Source organism: Oryctolagus cuniculus, chromosome 8, assembly GCF_051225735.1.
Source record: "Oryctolagus cuniculus isolate XC-2025 breed Fujian yellow rabbit chromosome 8, ASM5122573v1, whole genome shotgun sequence".
Taxonomy (NCBI): domain Eukaryota; kingdom Metazoa; phylum Chordata; class Mammalia; order Lagomorpha; family Leporidae; genus Oryctolagus; species Oryctolagus cuniculus.
Window position 1 is genome coordinate 46506183 of NC_142874.1, and position 19481 is coordinate 46525663.

The window sequence follows — 19481 nt, forward strand, 5'->3', positions numbered from 1 at the left end:
CTGGGAGCCAGGAACTCAAGCTGGGTCTTCCATGAGTGTCTAGAACTGAGCCATCACCCCTGCCTGGCAGGAAGCTGGGGTCACAGGTGGTGCCAGGTATCAAACCTAGCTCACATGGGATTTGGGCACCCCAACCAGCAGTTTAGCCACTAAACCAAACACCTACCCCAGAGCCATCTTTTCTTAAGTCTCCTTCAGTGACAAAAGGAAACCTTTTCCTAAAACCTCCAGCTGAGACTACTGTGTCTCAGTAGCCAGAACTAGGGTACATCCTCATCCTTTACCTAACTACCAGCCCAGAAAATGGGTTTACTATAGTGCTGTAGCTTAGTGTAGTGACTGATTCTCACCCCTGACTGCACATCTTTGCTCCAGTTCACCCAGGTGATCACACTGCGGGCAGAGAGGATGGAAAACCCCTGAGGTATGCTAATCAGAATCACCTCTAATTGCCTTTCCTGGAGTCATCTGGACAAGAGTGTAGACACCTGAACAAAATCTGGGTTGTCAGAAGAGAAAAAAGAAGGTTGGCCGGACTAACAAGAGCTTCTACACAAGCACTTTACATTTCTATTTTCAAAACACTTGCATCAATCCTCGGCACTTTCTGCATTAGTCACATTTTACAAGAAAGGAAACCAAGGCTCCAGTTTACAAAGAAGTAAAATTCTTTGAAGTCTTCAGAACCTCAATCTGTTTAAGGTAACTACAGTTTAGGATAATCCTCCAAACGGATTTCTCTGCTACAGTCAACATGAAAACAGCAAAAGGGAACTTTTATGCCTTCCTCTAGGAAAAAAAGCAAAATACCAAAGTTGAAAAGAAATACCAACACTACATCTCAGGAGACCTGAATTCTAGTCCTGGCTCTGCCACTAACAAGGTCTTTTACATCTTTTACTATGTCTGTGAAAAGAGCAGGCTCAATCATGAGAACCCCTCCAGCTTAACACTGTGTGTGGACACAGAGAAATGTTACCAAAGAGCACTTACAAGGGTTTAATAATATTTATTTTGAAAATATTTCCCGAGCCGGCTCTGTGGCGTAGCTGGTAAAGCCACCACATGCAGTACCAGTATCCCATATGGGTGCCAGTTCAAGTCTCAGCTGCTCCACTTCAGTTCCAGCTCTCTGCTATGGCCTGGGAAAGCAGCACAAGATGGCCTAAGCCCTTGAGCCCCTGCGCCCGCATGGGAGACCTGGAAGAAGCTCCTCTCTCCTGGCTTCGGATTGGCACAGCTCCAGCTGTTGTGGCCAAATGGGAGTGAACCAGCGAATGGAAGACCTCTCTCTCTCTCTCTGCAACTCTTTCAAATAAATGGTTTTTGTGTGTGGGTTTGGTTGGTTGGTTGTTTTTTTTTGTTTGTTTGTTTGTTTGTTTGTTTTGGGACAGGCAGAGTTAGACAGTGAGAGAAAGAGAGAAAGGTCTTCCTTTTCCATTGGTTCACCCCCCAAATGGCCGCTACGGCCGGCACGCTGCAGCCGGCGCGCTGAGCCAATCCAAAGCCAGGAGCCAGGTGCTTCCTCCTGGTCTCCCATGCGGGTGCAGGGCCCAAGGACCTGGGCCATCCTCCACTGCACTCCTGGGCCATAGCAGAGAGCTGGACTGGAAGAGGAGCAACCGGGACAGAATCCGGCGCCTAACCGGGACTAGAACCTGGTATGCCGGCACCGCAGGCAGAGGATTAGCCTAGTGAGCCACGGCGCCAGCCTCAGATAAATATATCTTTAAAAAATATATTTCCCAGGGCAGGTTTGTGGCACAGCAGGTTAAACTACCACTTGGAATGCCCCACTGCCCAGCTGCTCCACTTTTTTTTTTTTTTTTTAACATTTTAAGCTTTTTATGTAGGGAGAAAATGCATAGGAAAGTGAGGGCCCTATCTAAAAGAGAGATAAATCTGGATTCATACCGAGCACCAGGAGCCAGCCACATGGAGGAGCATGCAGGCCAGGAAGCATGGGGTGGGTGGCCCAGAGGCCACATAGCCTGGAGGTGCAGGGGCAGCAAACGCCTGCAGTGGCGAAAGTCCAAAGGAAAGGGCTTCGCACACCGTGTCCCAGGCTTTTAATCCACTTCCAAAGCGGAGTGGTTAATTAACCTGATTGGCCACTGGGCACTCAGGTGTGGCCAGGTAGAGTCATGAGGTCACACAAGGGCGTGGTGAAGGCATGGTCTTGCAGCTCACCAACCTGATCAGTTTTATCCTGTATGCCTGCCTACAACATTCCCCCCTCAGAGACTCCATTCCCTTAATCCTAAGGGATGTTAAAGGGCATAGCATCACCTATCTTCTGCCAGCTACTCCACTTGTGATCCAACTTCCTGCTAATGAGCCCGGGAAGACCGCAGATCATGGCCTCATCATCTCGGCTGGGACAGTGCCACCTACATGGAAGACGAGGTAAGAATTTGTGGCTCCTGACTTCAGCCTGGCCCAGCCCTGGCTGTTGAGGGCATTTAAGGAAGTGAACCAGCAAATGAAAGAGCTCTCCCTCTTTCTGCCTATCTTTCAAATAAAAACTTTAAGAGAAAATATTTCCCTATAGGACAGAATATGCGCTCTCAAAAGACACCTAATATGAAAGCATATATGGCTTTTCTGGCAACTATGCAATAGATTTCTAAGAATCACCAGGAACTACACAGACATTGCAACAAACGCCTACAGAACTTTAAACTGCATTGAAAGAGGACACTGGCGACTCCAGAAAAGCAAGCAGTGAAAAAAGGACTTTTTCAAAAAGCTATTTAAACAGACAACCAGCTGAGTTAAGTGAATGAATGATCTGCAAATCTGCCACATCAGTCACTCTCCTCTCTGGCGCTCTCCCCATCTGCACTGCTATCTCCAATCTCTCCCTACACACAAATGTTCAATGCAGTCTCTATACCCTGGGTGAGGAAACTTTTTTCTGCCAAGAGCCACTCAGAATTATCAACTTAAAAATCACCCTGCCATAGACGTACTGAACGTCAAGTTCCACCTGCGGTTGACTTGGTAGGGCCAGACCAAATGAGTCTGCAGGCCTTACAGGCCTGTTGGCTAGATGTTCCCCAGCCTTGCATCTTTTTTTTTTTTTTTTTTTTTTTTTGACAGGCAGAGTGGACAGTGAGAGAGAGAGAGAGACAGAGAGAAAGGTCTTCTTTTGCCGTTGGGTCACCCTCCAATGGCCGGCACACCACGCTGATCCGAAGGCAGGAGCCAGGTACTTATCCTAGTCTCCCATGGGGTGCAGGGCCCAAGCACGTGGGCCATCCTCCACTGCACTCCCTGGCCACAGCAGAGAGCTGGCCTGGAAGAGGGGCAACCGGGACAGAATCCGGTGCCCCTACCGGGACTAGAACCTGGTGTGCCGGTGCCGCAAGGCGGAGGATTAGCCTAGTGAGCCACGGCGCCGGCCCAGCCTTGCATCTAAACCATCTCCTGCCTATTACATCAGTCTTCTGCTGAAGAACCTTCAGTGATCCTCCCCAAGGACTAAGGTCACGTTCCCAGCCTCACGTCTATGGCTCTCCATAGTCTAAAACTAACCTTCCCGTTCTATCCCTGATATGAGCTCTGACTGCAGGCAAACTAGGCTCCTCACTCCCCCAAAGTGGCAGGTGTGTTGGTGGCAGGTGTGTTCCATCTGCCAAGGTTCTAGTCCTTACTTAAAACACAGCCCCCTCTGCCTTAACCTTACAACAAACTCTCATTCCTGGCAGTATTTACTTGTCAATTTTTAATGCGGAGCATCCGTTGTTTCTTCAAGCACTTAGCATGGTGCAGACAGGAATTCAGAAACTGTTCCTTAAATGGAAGTGAATTCAACTACAGGACAGTAAACTCAAAAGCAAGGGCCTGTACCTATTACTTCTCTGTTAGCTCAATCATGGGATTTAACAAATTGTAGGTGCTAAATGTCTCCTGATTGCCATTGAACTGAACTCTGCAGTAAGCCTTCAGGTTCCACAGGCCTCCAACTTCCTTCAATACTCATAAAAGATTCCAAAGCATTAACACATCAAAATTTTATAAATCCAGCAAGTATTTAGTGCATGTGGAAGGCATCCTACGAAGCAATCTAAAACAGATCACTTAAACATACAATTCTGAAAATGCACAAAAGGCTATTTTTGCAAAATAAAGTATAAAACACCTGGGAATGTGACCAACCCAACCTGGCTGACTGATATTCTGTGGATCGTCCACCTAATGTCCTTCTGGGCTCTCTAATGTTACAGAAGGCTCAAGAGGTCAGATGAACGAGTGACCTGGACTAACGCTTCCAATGACCTCATGGAACCCTTTCCAAATGCTGCAGAACCTGAAGAATCCCTCTAAGAAGCAGGGCAGGAGAAACTGAGCACAAAAGAATTAGGCCCAACTGTCACGTAGCCCAGCCCTAACGCTGAAGAATTAAACCCAGATCTCCGGATCTAAGTCCAGTCGTCTTAGTCTTTGACAGGAATGAGAAGTAAACTTTAGGGAGCACGTAGGGGGAAAGCCAGTCTTCTTAACTTGCCAAACGCACGTGAGCAAAAGCTGTGTGTTTTTTGTTAAATTCTAGGAGAGAATTTACATTAGTGGAATGGAACAATACAAAGACATGCTTTCCACTTGCTAACTTATACGTGATTACCAAGCAGGCATCTTACTGCCAAGGACAAGAATCAGGAGGAGTTAAGATTCCAGGCCAGTGCCACGGCTCACTAGGCTAATCCTCCGCCTTGCAGCGCCAGCACACCGGGTTCTAGTCCCGGTCGGGGCGCTGTATTCTGTCCAGGTTGCCCCTCTTCCAGGCCAGCTCTCTGCTGTGGCCAGGGAGTGCAGTGGAGGATGGCCCAAGTCCTTGGGCCCTGCACCCCATGGGAGACCAGGATAAGTACCTGGCTCCTGCCATCGGATCAGCGCGGTGCGCCGGCTGCAGCGCGCCGGCTGCGGCGGCCATTGGAGGGTGAACCAACGGCAAAAGGAAGACCTTTCTCTCTGTCTCTCACTGTCCACTCTGCCTGTCAAAAAATAAAATAAAAAAATTAAAAAAAGATTCCAATTCACAAGTCTGAGGAAGTCCACATTCTGGGGAGGAAGGCTGACAACACCACCCCCCCACCCCCCGCACCGCTGCTGATGGCACACAAGGCCTGTGTCCTGCTGGCAGGAGAGCTGATATGCAGTCACAGAAATAGCTTTTTACCAGGGGCCAAACTGGCTCTGCCATCTGCCTCTCTCCACATGTCCCCAGCTCTGAAAGGAGCTGTTACAACCAGTAAGAGGTCTCCCCTAGCCAGTGACACTGGCTCAGACTGAACTGTGGAAGGGATGAGTCCCCTCCCCGCCCCATCACCCACCTGAACCTCTCCACTCTTCCCCTGCCTAAGGTCACCTCTCTCCCTGCTTCCCATAGGATGCACACACCCAACGCCAAGGCGCTGGAGGGCCATCCACCAAAGCAGCCCAGGCCACATATCCCAAACTAACCGATTCCCAGTTGTGATTGTGCAGCACCAAAGAAGTCACAGAACCACAGGTAAGTACCTTGGAGATCATCCAGTGAAGTTAGTAAGCTGCTTCCACAATTACATGGACAGCTCACTACATTCTTCCCATTAAAAAGCATTTCAACTCATTCATTAAATGAGAGTTACCTGGGCCAGGCTCCCAGCTGGCTACCTGAGCGGTAGGGTACCTTGGGTTTGCTTCAATTTTCCTCAATACAAAATGGGAGGAGGAGGGAGGGCCAGACACGGAGTACTTTCCCCAGAGGTAGTTAAGTGTCCAGGCGACAAACTCCCGAGGCTGGAAATTACTGAAGTGAGAAACCAGATAGGCGATAACGGCACGGACAACACAGACCCTCTCCGGTGCCTGTAGCCGTCCTCATTCAGGGCTGCGGGGCCCAGCGGGGGTGAGGCTGCCCAGTTCCTGCCTGGAGAGAACCCCTCGCCATCCCCGGCAGCATCACCAACTCCACGGCACGCATTTCAGCTCACTACTGGGTTATACACTTATTTCTCCCGTTTCCTTCCGATTTCTCAACAGATAGATCAGGGGAGGCGGGCACCACGCGTGACCAGCGCGGAATTCCCTATCTGCAGACGGCGCTGGCGCCGGCCCTTTCAGAGCCCAGTCTGACCCCTCCTCGGCACGGGAGAAGCAAAGGAATGTGCAGCAAGCAGCACAAAGCCAGGCGGACTTTCTGGGCTGGCCCAGTGGGGGACCCGGGATGAGACGCTCGGAGGGTTGGGGGAGCGATCAGGAAAGGAGCTGGCAAAAGTGCAGCTTCAGGACCCCCTGGAGAATTCAACGTTCAGGAAAGAGGTCGCGAGCCAACATTAGTCAAACTGAGGGCTCTGTTTTGCAGGCTGTGGGAGGAGGGAGGAACAAAACCTGCCCTGGGGCCGTGAGAGCCTCAGGTCAGTGCCATGGAGGACGCAGCACCAAGGGGTGCCCAGTCGGGCCGGGCTGGGCTGGGCCAAAGTCGTGGGCAGCGCGCCCCAGCGCACGGCCCCTGGCTCACGCCGCCGCCGATCGACGGGCGTGATTGGGGGGACTCGCCACCGGCTGCTGGCGGAGCAAGCACCCTAGGGCCTCCCGGGTTCCGAGCGACCCGATCCGATATGAACCGGGGTGCCAGACCCTCCGCCTCCCGCCAGGAGAGGCTGCTCTCGGCCTCGCCATACCGCAGCCTGTGCCCGCCCGGGTCCCCGCTCACTTTTGGTCGCGGCGATGAGGTTCTTCCCGTCCTTGATGAGCTCTTTGATGAACTTGTTGGTCCTCTCGAGCTCGGCTTCGTGAGCGCGGATCCTCTCCCGGAACCACGGGCTGTCGAGGTAGCAGTCGCTGAACTCCAAGGGCTGCAGCCCCATGATTGCAGCGGTCCGCGCGGCGCACACCGCCCGCTTGCTGCGCGCGTCAGCCCCAGCCGGGCTCCAGGCAGGCGGCGGCCAGGTGCGGGGCCGCGCGGGCAGGAAGCCCGGCCGGAGCTAGCAGTCCCGGGCGCACGGCACGCGCGGCGCGAACATGTCCCGCGGAGCAGAGCCTGGCAGCACACAAGAGCTGCCGACGCGGCCAGCGACCAGCGAGGCGCCCCAATCCCGGCAGCCCCCGCCGAACCTTCAGCGCGCGCCGCCCCGCCCCGGCCGGCCCCCGCGCCGCAGGCACGCCCAAGGCGCCTCCCGGGCCCGCCCCGCGCTCCGCGGGGCGCCCCCTGCTCCGTCCTCCTCCTTCCCTTCTTCCTCGCTCCGGCTCCCTTCCCGTCCCCAGACGCCTCTTCCTTCTTTTCCTCACGCGCACTCGCCCCTCCTCTTCCTTCCGAGGCTTCCTCGGCGTTGGGTTGCGGCGCGCGCGCGGCCCTCCAGCTGCCGGGCCGGGGTGACTCACCGTCGGCTCCCTGAGGCGCGGAACCCGACGCGGGCCGGGAAGGCGCGTCGTCCCCGCGGCGGGGGCGACCGAACTCGGAGGCGGTCTGCTGCGCTGGAGGCGAGGATCGCCTCGGTTGTCCTGTGTATCCGGGGACCGACTCAGAGCTGTGCCCAGCCTCGCACGTAGGGCTCTCCTTTTCCTTACCCGCGTTCCCCGTGTGGAGTAAAAGCGTGTTAAATAAACCTGAACGCTCTGTGTGCTCGGTGGCCGAAGACACTTCCTGCGTGCCCGCACTCCGTGACTTGAGGAAAGAAAGTGGCTAAGCCACAGGAAAGTTGTTGGTGCTGTGTTCAGCAAATTCAGTTTTGCTTGAGTAGGTGGAGGCGAACTTTATTATTCTAAAAACAGCCGCCGGAAAGCGAATGCCAGGTTGTGTACAGTTTTCACCAAATGGGAGGGGGTGATCAAATGAGAATTTTTGTCTGAGCCCCTCGGAAAGCCTCCCGTTCCTTGTGTTCTCTGAAGCAGAGCGCACGTGTGCCCCCAAAAACATTGAACTATCTGAAAATTATTGGAATATAAACCTGAGATGGCTCATTAGAGAACTTTTCATAACAATTTATAGAGCAATTAATAGGGCCCGGCACGCTTTTTTTTTTATTTTTACAAACATTTGTGTACTGATGATGGTAATACTACCAAGAAACTTCAAAGTGATTCTTTGCAACGTTCAGATGGGTAATTAAGAGTCTGTTTGGACAGCGTGGTGTAGGAGTGGTAACCCTCAGGAAGAAGTTAAATAAGCCTCCTACTCAATAAACTCTTTTGTAACAAAACAGCGCGGAGGGAGCCTAACCTACAGATAAACATGACTGCTTTCATGTGTGTCCTCCAGGGAGGTCAGAATGTTTTACAAATAACTTTTAGTTTGAAAGCTCCGGTTCCTGCTAAAATCAGCAGGGGACTGGGGTCTACAGAGAAGCGAATAAAAGAGGCAAACAAAGGGGAGGAAAGACACATGGAAGGCTTCACACAGCAGCCAAAGGCTGCCCTCCCTCTATCCTCTGGACAAAAACCCAAAGTTTTGCTCCTGAAGACCGGCTGCTGACACTTCCTCAAACGAGTAAGCACGGAGGTGCTCAAAGACCAGCAGTGCCACTCTGAGGGATACACCCAAGAGAAGGGAAAACCTGCATCATCCTGAGTACTTGTACGCGACTGTTCACAACAGTATTATTCACCATAGCCCAAGAGAGGAGCCCACCCGGTGTCCACTGGTTGTTCCCTGGGTAAAGAAAATGTGTCCCCATGCAATTGACTATTAATTCGTAATGAAAAGGAGTGAAGTTCAGAACCTGTTACAATACAATGAGCCATGAAAACATTACACTGAGCTAAAGAAACCACAGAAGTCCATGTATAGTGTGTGCATTATGATCCATTGAATGCAAAGTCCCAACCAGGGGTATCCAGAGACAGCAAGTACATAGTGATTGCCAGAGGCTGGTGGTCTAGAATAGAGGCATTTCTTTTGGGTGTGATGATGTTTGTAAAGGATTTATTTATTTACTTGAAAGGCAGACTTAGCGATCGTCCATCTACTGGTTCACTCCCCCAGATGGCCACAACAGCCAAGACTGGACCAAGGCAAAGCCAGGAGCTTCTCCCAGGTCTCCCACATGGAAAACAGGGGCCCAACCACTTGAGCCATCTCCCACTGCTTTTCTTAGACCATTAGCGGGGAGCTGGATCCTAAGTGGAGCAGCTGGGACACAAACTGGCACCCATGTGGGATGCCGGCGCTGCAGGCTGGGGCTTTAACCCACTGCCCCAAATGGGTGGATTTTTTTCAACTTCACCTTGTACAGTACCTGGTAGAAATGATCAGTATAGGTGGTATGAAGAAGAATGACTAAGTGAAGAGAAAACTGTACAGTGCAGTAAAAAGATATTTAGGAATTCTGCACCCTCCTTCACTAATAGCTCTGCAACCTTGGCAAATGTAAATTTTCTCTAAATCTTAGACTTGCCTTCATGAAATGGAGATGATGAATTGCAGCTGTAGGTTGGATAAGATGTAATCAGTTAGTATGTGTAAAGTACCTGCTGAAAGTTAAAATAATGAGGATTAAGAGAAGCAGGAGGGGGCAGTGGGTTAAGCCACTCCCTCGACACCAGCAGCCCCCATCAGAGAGCCAGTTGGAGCCCCGGTTGTTCCGCTTCTGCTCCAGCTCCCTGCTAATGCATCTAGCAAAGCAGTCCATGGTGGCCCAAGGACCTGGACCCTTGCCACCCACATGAGAGACCTGGATGGAGTTCCAGGCTCCTGGCTTCAGCCTGGACGATCTCGGGGAGTGAATCTTCAGATGGAAAAACCGTCTTTTTCTGTCACTCTGCCTTTTAAATAAAATAAATCTTCTAAAAAATTAATTTTTAGGAAAAGAGGATAATAAGGAGAATGGGAAGGACAGGCTGAAGAGAAGAATGAGATGAAGATTGCATTCCATCAATCTGAGAAAATGTGGGGTGGGGGCAGGGAGCCCTTAAATCATAGCATTACACTAGGTAAGACAGAATTCAAGGAGAGTGGTCACAAAAGCAGATGCTATTGAGTTCCCAGGTTTCGTTGGTTAACTGATTCTTCCCACAAATATTTGTTAACCTTCTGCATGTGGTAGGCTCTATGCTAGGTGCTAGTGATGCTGCCGCACCAAAAACGAACAGCGTCTGTCCTCATTGTGCTTGTGGTGTCTGGAGGGAGACTGGTGCACCAAAATAAATAAATAAAAAAAAAACCATAAATATGTATCTAATTCCAAAATGAAAGGGTCATCAAGGTAATGTGACACGTGTGTGAAAGGTTATAACTGGGGGGACCTGATAGAGATTAAGAACTGGGTTAAGGAAGACCTCGCTGAAGAAATGTAACCAGTAACCAGAAAAATCAGTAGGAACTAACCATTAAATAGGTGGTGGGAGCAGAGTAATCCAGACAAGGAACCATCCTATGGATGCTATGATACATTCAAGGGAATGGAGGACAAGGTCAGGTGGCTGAAAGACAGTGAGTGAGTGAAAGAAACGGGCTCATGATGATGCTGGGTGTCAGTGGGCAGACAGGCCAGGTCCTGCACAGCCTCACAGGCCTCACTGAGGATTTTGGATTGCATCCTAATGCAACTGAAAGCCTCAGGAGACTTTTAAGCGTAGTGGTAATGTGATCTGGTTGGCGTTTTCTCTAGCAGCTATATAGGGAATAGAAATCCAGTCAGGCAAGAAATGGTATAGCTTACCACTGCCAGAGAACATTGGAGACAGAAATGGACCGAAATTAAATATATTTTGAGGGAGATTCTGGGACTTGACAATGTCTTGGATATTGGAAATGAGGAAAAAGGTGTCAACTGTGACCTCTAGCCTCCTGGCATAGTATGTTAGGTGGATGGCCATACCATATACTGGAAGACAGCATGGGATAAGAAGCCAATATTGGGTTAGGCATGCAGCCAGCAGTTGTCACTTGGGATGCTCACTTCCCACATGGGAGTGCCTGGTTCAAGTCCTAGTACTTCATTTCCAATCCACCATCCTAGTAATGTGCAACAGATGATGGCTCAAAGTCCTGAGCTTCTGTCACTGATGTGGGAGATCCAGATTAAGTTTGGAGCTCTTCATTTCAGGCATGGAAAGCCAAGACACTGTGGGAAAAAAAAAAAAAAAAAGTCCTACATGAAGGATCTCTGTGGGGCTGGAGCTGTGGTGCAGCGGATAAAACCACTGCCTGTGGTGCTGGTATCCCATATGGGTGCCAGTTCCAGTCCTGGCTGCTCCACTTCCTGTCCAGCCCTCTGCAGTGGCCTGGGAAAGCAGTGGAAGATGGCCCAAGCCCTTCGGCCCCTGCACCCGCGAGGGAAGGCCCAGATGAAGCTCCTGGCTCCTGGCTTCAGATCAGCGCAGCTCCGGCCCTTGTGGCCAACTGGGGAGTGAACCAGTGGATTGAAGACCTCTCTCTCTCTCTCTCTGTAATTCTGACTTTCAAAAAAATAAAATAAAAATCTTAAAAAAAAAAAAGTATCTCTGTGAGAGAGACCCCACTGGAAAGAAGGAGCCATCAAAGAAGGAGGTACTTCTCTCTGAAGGGAGGAGAGAACTTCCACTTTGCTTATGGCCTTGTCTAAATACTGTCAGAGACTGTGGATTCAAAAGGCTTCCATAGCCTTGACGGCTCATGTCAAGAGCCTCAGGTGACCACTGTCCTCATACATGAGTGTTAATTGTTAACAACAGGAGTTACTGTGCACTTACTTCCCATATAGGACTTCTGTCCACAATGAATGTTATGAAAATTAACTATAAAACTTGTTCTCAGGGTTTTTTTATGCATGTGTGTTCAAACTGTTGAAATCTTTACTTAGTATAGAGTTGGTTTTCCGTGTATAATGTTAATTGAAAATGAATCTTAATGGAGAATGGAACTGGGAATGGGAGAGGGAGGGAGGGAGGGTTGGGAGTGTGGTTGGGAGGGCAGGTATGGTAGGAAGAATCACTATATTCCTTAAGTTGTACTTATGAAATTTGTGCTTATTAGGCCGGCGCCGCGGCTCACTAGTCTAATCCTCCGCCTTGCGGCGCCGGCACACCGGGTTCTAGTCCCGGTCGGGGCGCCGGATTCTGTCCCGGTTGCCCCTCTTCCAGGCCAGCTCTCTGCTGTGGCCCGGGAGTGCAGTGGAGGATGGCCCAACTGCTTGGGCCCTGTACCCCATGGGAGACCAGGAGAAGCACCTGGCTCCTGCCATCGGATCAGCGCGGTGCGCTGGCCGCAGCACGCCGGCCATGGCGGCCATTGGAGGGTGACCCAACGGCAAAGGAAGACCTTTCTCTCTGTCTCTCTCTCTCACTGTCCACTCTGCCTGTCCAAAAAAAAGAAAAAAGAAAAAAGAAAAGAAAAGAAATCTGTGCTTATTAAATAAAATATTTCTTTGGGAAAAATAATAAGGGAAATAGGATGTTGGGCATGTGGAAACTCTGTCTTGTCTTTGTAACTTTTCTTAAATCTATTTCAAAATATAAAATTATTTTTAAAAAACAAATGGAGGCTCTGGGCTTCCCCCTGGCCCACCCCTGGCTACTGCAGGCATTTGTGGAATAAACCAGCAGATAAAAGAATTTTCTGTCTGTCTCCCTATCTTCCAAATAAAATGGACATAAATTAAAAAAAAAAAAAAAAGAAGCAGTGGTGATACACAGAAGGGAGGGGGCCAGTTTCAGCACGAGACCCATGAAGTCTGAATGAAGAGCCTGGAGGACACTCAAGTGTGTACGCCAGATAGGCCTTCACACTCCAAATACCATCTTTGTGCTTTGTTCAGTGCCTGGAGTAAGATTTGAATCAGTGCCAGCTGGTCAAGTTTCAGTCCACATGCAACAGAGATGCTCTCGGAGGAAACGTTCCCCTTATGTAGTTTCCGCTAGACACAATACTGCCTTTCCCCGATGAGCCATAAAGCTGTTACCTGTACAGTCAAACATGGTCCTACTGAACTTTCAGGTCTGTGAGTCTCAGTTTCAGGCTGTGAGTCCTCTAGAGTTAAATTCAGACACATTGCTGTGATTTGAACAAGATTTGGCTCCTGAACCCATGTAAACATTTAAGATTTGAATGTCAAAGTCTTATGATGATAGTACTAAAAAGGTAGAAATTTAATCCAATTATGATGTTTAGGAGTTGGCCTAGGGGGAGGGACTTAAGGCATAGGAGGTATGCTCTTAAAAGGTAGTTCTCTTGAGAGGATTGGTCTTATAGTCGCTCAGTGTCCCGGCACACCACGTAATCCTTCATCCGCATGCACAGCTTCACCAGACAGCCAAATTTCCCACCTCAAACTGCCTACCCAACCAGTGGGAACCCCCCACCTTCCGCCCTGACCACATCTTGGACTGTGAACCTGCAAAACTGGGAGCCAAAATAAAGCTCTCTCCAGCATAATTAGTTTGTCTTAAGTATTTCATCATAATAGCAAAATGATAACTAATACACATATTATAACTGAAAATCTAAGAAAACATGAGGTTTACTATGCGGGTATGTTAAATGAGGTAATGAGTTAAACCATGCAGATTTTATTTCTTTCTCATATTAAAAAAAAAAAGTCCTGGGGTCGGCACTGTAGCGCAGAGGGTTAAAGCCCTGACCCGATGTGCCAGAATCCCATATGGGCGCTGATTCGAGTCCCAGCTGCACTACTCTCGATCCAGCTTTCTGCTATGGCCTGGGAAAGCAGTGGAAGACAGCCCAAGTCCTTGGGCCCCTGCACCAGCATGGGAGACCTGGAAGAAGCTCCTGGCTCCTGGCTTCAAATCAGCTCAGCTCTGACTGTTGGGGTCATTTGGAGAGTGAACCAGCGGATGGAAGACCAAACTCTCTCTCAGGCTCTACCTCTCTGTGTAACTCTGTCTTTCAAATAAATAAAATAATTTTTTTAAAAGTCCAGAAGTCGGTATCTAACATGACTTTACAGTCTGGGGGAAGCATGGGCTCCCATCCTCAATGTTACCTCACTACATGACAGTTCCTAGAGCTACTACAGCAAACAGAATGGACAAGACGAAAGGGTCCCCTTCCAACCAAGTCAGCTTCTTTTCTCATGATTCCTGTGTGTCCTGTGACATTTTAGCTTTTTATCTTATGGGCCATAACTGTCATTAATAGTGAGTTATAGGGGCTGGTGCTATGGCGTAATAGGTAAAGCTTCTGCCTACAGTGCTGGCATCCCAAATAGTCACCGGTTCAATTCCTGGCTGCTCCACTTCTGACCCAGCTCTCTGCTATGGCCTGGGAAAACAGTAGAAGATGGCCCAAGTCCTTGGGTCCCTGCACCCACGTGGGAGACCCGGAGGAAGCTCCTGACTCCTGGCTTTGGATTGGCACAGCTCCGGCCATTGCGGCCATCTAGGGAGTGAATCAGTGGATGGAAGACCTCTCTCTCTGTCTCTACCTCTCTCTGTAACTCTGTCTTAAATAAAATAAAATAAAATAAAATAAAATAAAATAAAATAAAATAAAATATCAAGTTGTATATTGTGTGTACTTTATCATAATAAAAAAGGTAATGAAGGAAGAATGAAAGACCTCTTTTTCTCCCCTCTCCACCTCACTGCTTTCCCAGCCATAAGCACTGGTAGCAGTTTGTAGGGCAGCTTTTCTTAAAGATCAGTTATCACAGAATCTGGGGCAGGCAGGCCTTTGGCTTAGTGGTTTAGATGCCACTTGGGACATCCAGATGCCATTCCAGAGTGACTAGGATTGAATCTCGAATCTGGTTCCAGTTTCAGTTTCCTGCTAATGCACACCCTGGCAGGCAACAGGTGACAGCTCAAGTAATTGGGTCCCTGCCACTTCCTTGGGACACTGGAATTGAGTTCCTGGCTCCCTGTTTTTGCTTCAAACTTTGCAGGCATTCTGGGATTGAACCAACAGATGGATACTCTCTCTGTGTATCTGTCTCTGTTTCTCTGCCTCTCAAATATAAAATTTGCATAAAAATTAAAAAAATCACAGAACAACAACTGTCCAAATATTTTTGGCATTTTCATGTCATCTGTTTTTATAAAAGAACTTTTTCCTCCATGGAAGTCCTATGGAGAGTATAGGTCCAAGCAATATGAATAATGCACTCAGCTGGGTAAGTGATACTAAGAGCTAGTCTAGAATTTTCCAGGAATGCAGTGGGTGCTCCCAGGGGACACAGAAATTGGTATTTATGACTCAAATATTTACTGAGCACCTGTTACTTCTCAGGTACAATGCTAAAACTGGGACAACATGGGTGAATAAAACAAGGATGATTTGTGCCCTCATAGAGTAACAACCTCCAGGCAGAGGGAAACAACATACATCAGATCATTAGGAATAGGGGCAGGCATGTGGCATAGCAAGTTAAGCTGCCACTTGTGACACTGGCATCCCATATCAGAGTGCTGATTTTTTTTAAAGATTTATTTATTAATTTGAAATACAGAGTTACAGAGAGAGGTAGAGACAGAGAGAGAGGTCTTCCATCTGCTGGTTCACTCCCCAGATGGCCTCAATGGCCGGAACTACACCGATCCAAAGCCAGGAGCCAGGAGCTTCTTCCAGGCCCCCCACCACTGGTACAAGGGTACAAGGACTTGGGCCATCTTCTACTGCTTTCCCAGGCCATAGCAGAGAGCTAGATCAGAAGTGGAGCAGCCGGGTCTCGAACTGGTACCCATATGGGATGCCAGCGCTTCAGGCCAGGGTGTTAACCCACTTCACCACAGTGCCAGCCCCCAGAGTGCTGATTTGAGTCCTGGCTGCTGAGCTTCCAATCCAGCTCCCTGCTAATGCTCCTGGGAAAGCAGTGGAAAATGGCCTGAATGCTTGGCCCCTGGCATCCGTGTGGGAGTCCTAGATGGAGTTCCAGGCTCTTGCTTTTGGCCTGGCCCAGCATAGCCACTACAGCCATTTAGGGGAGTGAACCAACAAACACGTGAAAGATATCTCTCCCCCTCCCCATCCCCCATGTGAGTATGTCACTCTGCTTTTCAAATTAATTAAAAAATCGTTAGGAATATAAATTACACATAAACACTTGGGTAAGTGCTAGGAAGCAACTGAGGGTGCTGCTATCACAGGAAACCTTGGCCTCTGCTGAGACATCGTTGAGGACGTGACAATTAAGCTGAGACCCGAGGGCTGAGGAATTAATGGGCTAAGGTGAAGTGGATGTAATGCAGAAAGGTCAGAAACACTCCAGAATAGGCTTTGTGGAAGAACCCATACAGAACTTCAAAAGGCCATGTGGCTGCAGCACTGAGAGCTGAGATGAGGCTGGGGAGGAGTAAGGGCACACACTGTCTGCTCTGTCACAGGCTTGCCTCTTTCTTCAAGGACAACTGAGCCTGGGTGCCAGGGTCACCTGATTCTTCCAAAGAACAGCTCACCTTTTCCGGCACCCCTAGATATCATAACTTAAAAGAGCATGGTGGGGCTGGTGCTGTGGCGCAGAGGGTTAACGTCCTGGCCTAAAGTGCCAGCGTCCCATATGGGCGCCAGTTCTAGTCCCGGCTGCTTCTCTTTTGATCCAGCTCTCTGCTATGGCCTGGGAAAGCAGTGGAAGATGGCCCAAGTCCTTGGGCCCCTGCACCCACGTGGAAGACCTGGGAGAAACTCCTGGCTCCGGATCGGCATAGCTCCAGCCGTTGCGGCCATCTGGGGAATGCATCAGATGGAAGACCTCTCTCCCTTTCTCTCCCTCTCTCTTTCTCTGCCTCTCCTCTCTCTGTGTAACTCTGACTTTCAAATAAATAAATAAATCTTTTTTAAAAAGAAAAAAAAAAAGATCTTGGGACCCCCAAGGAAGTCCTAGAATCACTGCATTTCCCTAAGGATACTCAATTGGCAAGTACCTGGGGAGGGCCACGCATCATGGTAAGTGCCACAAGAAAACAAAGGCAGAACAGCCCCTACTCTCGGGCATTCACAGCCTGGTCTACTCTGGCCGTGGGGAATAAGCTGGCACACAGATGATTATACAACAAAGCACACTGCTGCTCTGTGCAGCCTGCCTGGCAGCCAGGCTGAGAAGAGGGTGTTCTGAGCGAGGCTTGGGTGGGGAAGTGGGAAAATGGGTGTGGGGAGTGCAGAGATTCTCCAGTCCTCCCACGCTCAAATTCATGGCCTCTGAAGAAATCTGGGACTCTTCTCTTTCCATGCAGGGAGCCAGAGAACCTGGCTCACGGAGATGTGGGTCACAGCACTCCCCAGGTAGAGTCCCTTGTCATTAGTGAAATCACTGCTTCCCCACTCTCAAATTTAATATATATAGGCCAGCGCCGCGGCTCACTAGGCTAATCCTCTGCCTTGTGGCGCCGGCACACCGGGTTCTAGTCCCGGTCGGGGCGCCGGATTCTGTCCTGGTTGCCCCTCTTCCAGGCCAGCTCTCTGCTGTGGCCAGGGAGTGCAGTGGAGGATGGCCCACGTGCTTGGGCCCTGCACCCCATGGGAGACCAGGGGAAGCACCTGGCTCCTGCCTTTGGATCAGCGCAGCGCGCCAGCCACGGAGGCCATTGGAGGGTGAACCAATGGCAAAGGAAGACCTTTCTCTCTGTCTCTCTCTCTCACTGTCCACTCTGCCTGTCAAAAAAAATTATATATATATAACATATATAATGTATGCTTTATATTAAATATACATTAATATATATAGTAAATTTGGGCATATATATGCATATATGTATGTATATATATCACCAGGCATTTCTCGTTGTCCCAGATCCCTCATGCAAATGCTGCTCTCTGTGCTATGACATGTGGTTCAAGTGCCCCTGGCATGACCCAGGGAGAAGTTTCCACAGACTGACCTTCAAACTGGACAAATAGTCAGCCAAAGAGAGCCAACCCACCACTACTAGAGGCATGTTCTCAGAGTCCACCAGCACTTCAGCAAGACAGAAAGTGAAAAGAGATATAAATGCATGTTCTTAGTGTTTGATACAGCTATTTCAGATCAGGACATTTGTCCTAAGAAAATGCTTTTCAAAATCCATGCACTCAGGACTGTTTGTTGCAGAAACAAAAGAAAAAGAAGCAATCTAACTATCAGAAAAATAGGAAAATCAGCACATATCAACTCAACAGACTCATGGGTTAGTGCTACTTAAGGATCATTTGCAGGGTGAGTGATTGGCCTAGCAGTTAAGATATCTGCAGTCCACGCTGAAGTACCTGGGTTCAGGCGGCACTGAGGGTGCCAGTTAAGATGCCTGCTTCCCATATTGGAGTGCCTGGGTTTGAGTCCTGGCTCTGCTCTGAATTCCAGCTTCCTGCTAAAGCATACCTTCAGAGGCAGCAGGTGATGGTTCAAATATTTGGGTCCCTGTGACCCATGTGGGAGGTCTGGATTAAGTTTTAGGCTCCTGGATTCCACTTGGTGCAACCCACCATTGCAGGCATTTGGGGAACGAACCAGTAGATGGAAGATCAATCTGTCTGCCTATCAAAAAAGTTAAGCAAACAAAAACCTGTGTTCAATTGTCAGCTCAGTTTCCTTCTAATGTGGATTCTGGGAGGCGGCAGGTAATGGCTCCAGTTGTCTCCCTGCTTCCGTATGGGAGACCTAGATTGAGTTCTGAAGTCCTAGCTCCAATCCAGCACAGCCTGATGTGCACATTTTTTAAAAGATTGATTTCATTTATTTGAAAGACAGAGTTACAGAAAGAGGTGAAATCTTCCATCCACTCATTCACTCTCCAAATGGCCACAATGGCCAGGGTTGGGCCAGACCGAATCCAGGAGCCTGGAATCCTGGGTCTCCCATGTGGGTGACAGGAATCCAGGTGCTTGGGCCATCTTTTACAGTTTTTCTCAGTTCCAATAGCAGGGAACTGGATCAGAAGTAGAGCAGCCAGGACTCAAACCAGTGCTCCTAAGGATGCAAGAATCACAGGCAGCAACTTAATCCACTGCACCGCTATTCCAGCTCCGGCTCTCACACTTTCAAGCATTTTATCTATCTATCTATCTACCTGTTTAATCGATTTATTGACTTGAGAAGCAGAAAAACAAAGACAGCTCCCATCTGCCGATTAACTATCCTAATGCCCACAACGGCTCCTAGATGGGGCTGAAGCCAGAAGTCGGGAACCAGGAGCCGGCAGCCAGGAACTCAATCCAGGTCTTCTATGTCAGTGGCAGGCATCCAAGTACTTAAGCCATCATCTGCTGCTTCTGGGAGTGCACCTTAGCAGGAAAGTAGAATTGGCGGTAGAGCCAGGGCTTGAGTCTAGGCACTCTGATACGGGATGACAGTGTTTCAAGCAGCGTCTCACTCCAAACTTTTGCCCTGATGTTGCTGCTCTTGCCGGCTCTCTGGTGTACTCACCCTTTTCACAGTGGCGCACGCAGTAAGCTAAAAGCTGAGTGAAGTCGCCAGGCTACTAGCCAGCAGAGTTAACAGAAACAAGAATGCAAGAATCACAGGCAGCAACACTAATCCATTGCCCCGCTATTCCAGCTCCAGCTCTCACACTTTCAAGCATTTTAGAACAATATAGGCTAAGCATAGGATGTGCAAAAAAAAAAAAAAAAAAAAAAAATGGGGGCTCAGCAG

At 49.3% G+C, this 19481-nt stretch overlaps 1 protein-coding gene across 6 annotated transcripts in view; it reads right to left on the bottom strand.

The window, feature by feature from the left end:
• The window catches only part of ARHGAP10 (Rho GTPase activating protein 10), a 346158-nt gene extending 338927 nt beyond the window's left edge, over positions 1-7231 (bottom strand). For 3 of the 6 annotated variants that reach the window (XM_070047463.2, XM_070047465.2, XM_070047462.2), the window contains exon 1: positions 6701-7231. In XM_070047463.2, the coding sequence (XP_069903564.1) occupies positions 6701-6854 (154 nt within the window). In that variant the 5' untranslated portion in view covers positions 6855-7231. Of the gene's footprint in view, positions 1-1914; positions 2074-5633; positions 6024-6700 lie in introns of those variants that run through there. The other 3 variants (XM_070047464.2, XM_089302399.1, XM_089302397.1) reach the window with 3 other exon arrangements.
• Between the last annotated feature and the right edge of the window lie 12250 nt (positions 7232-19481).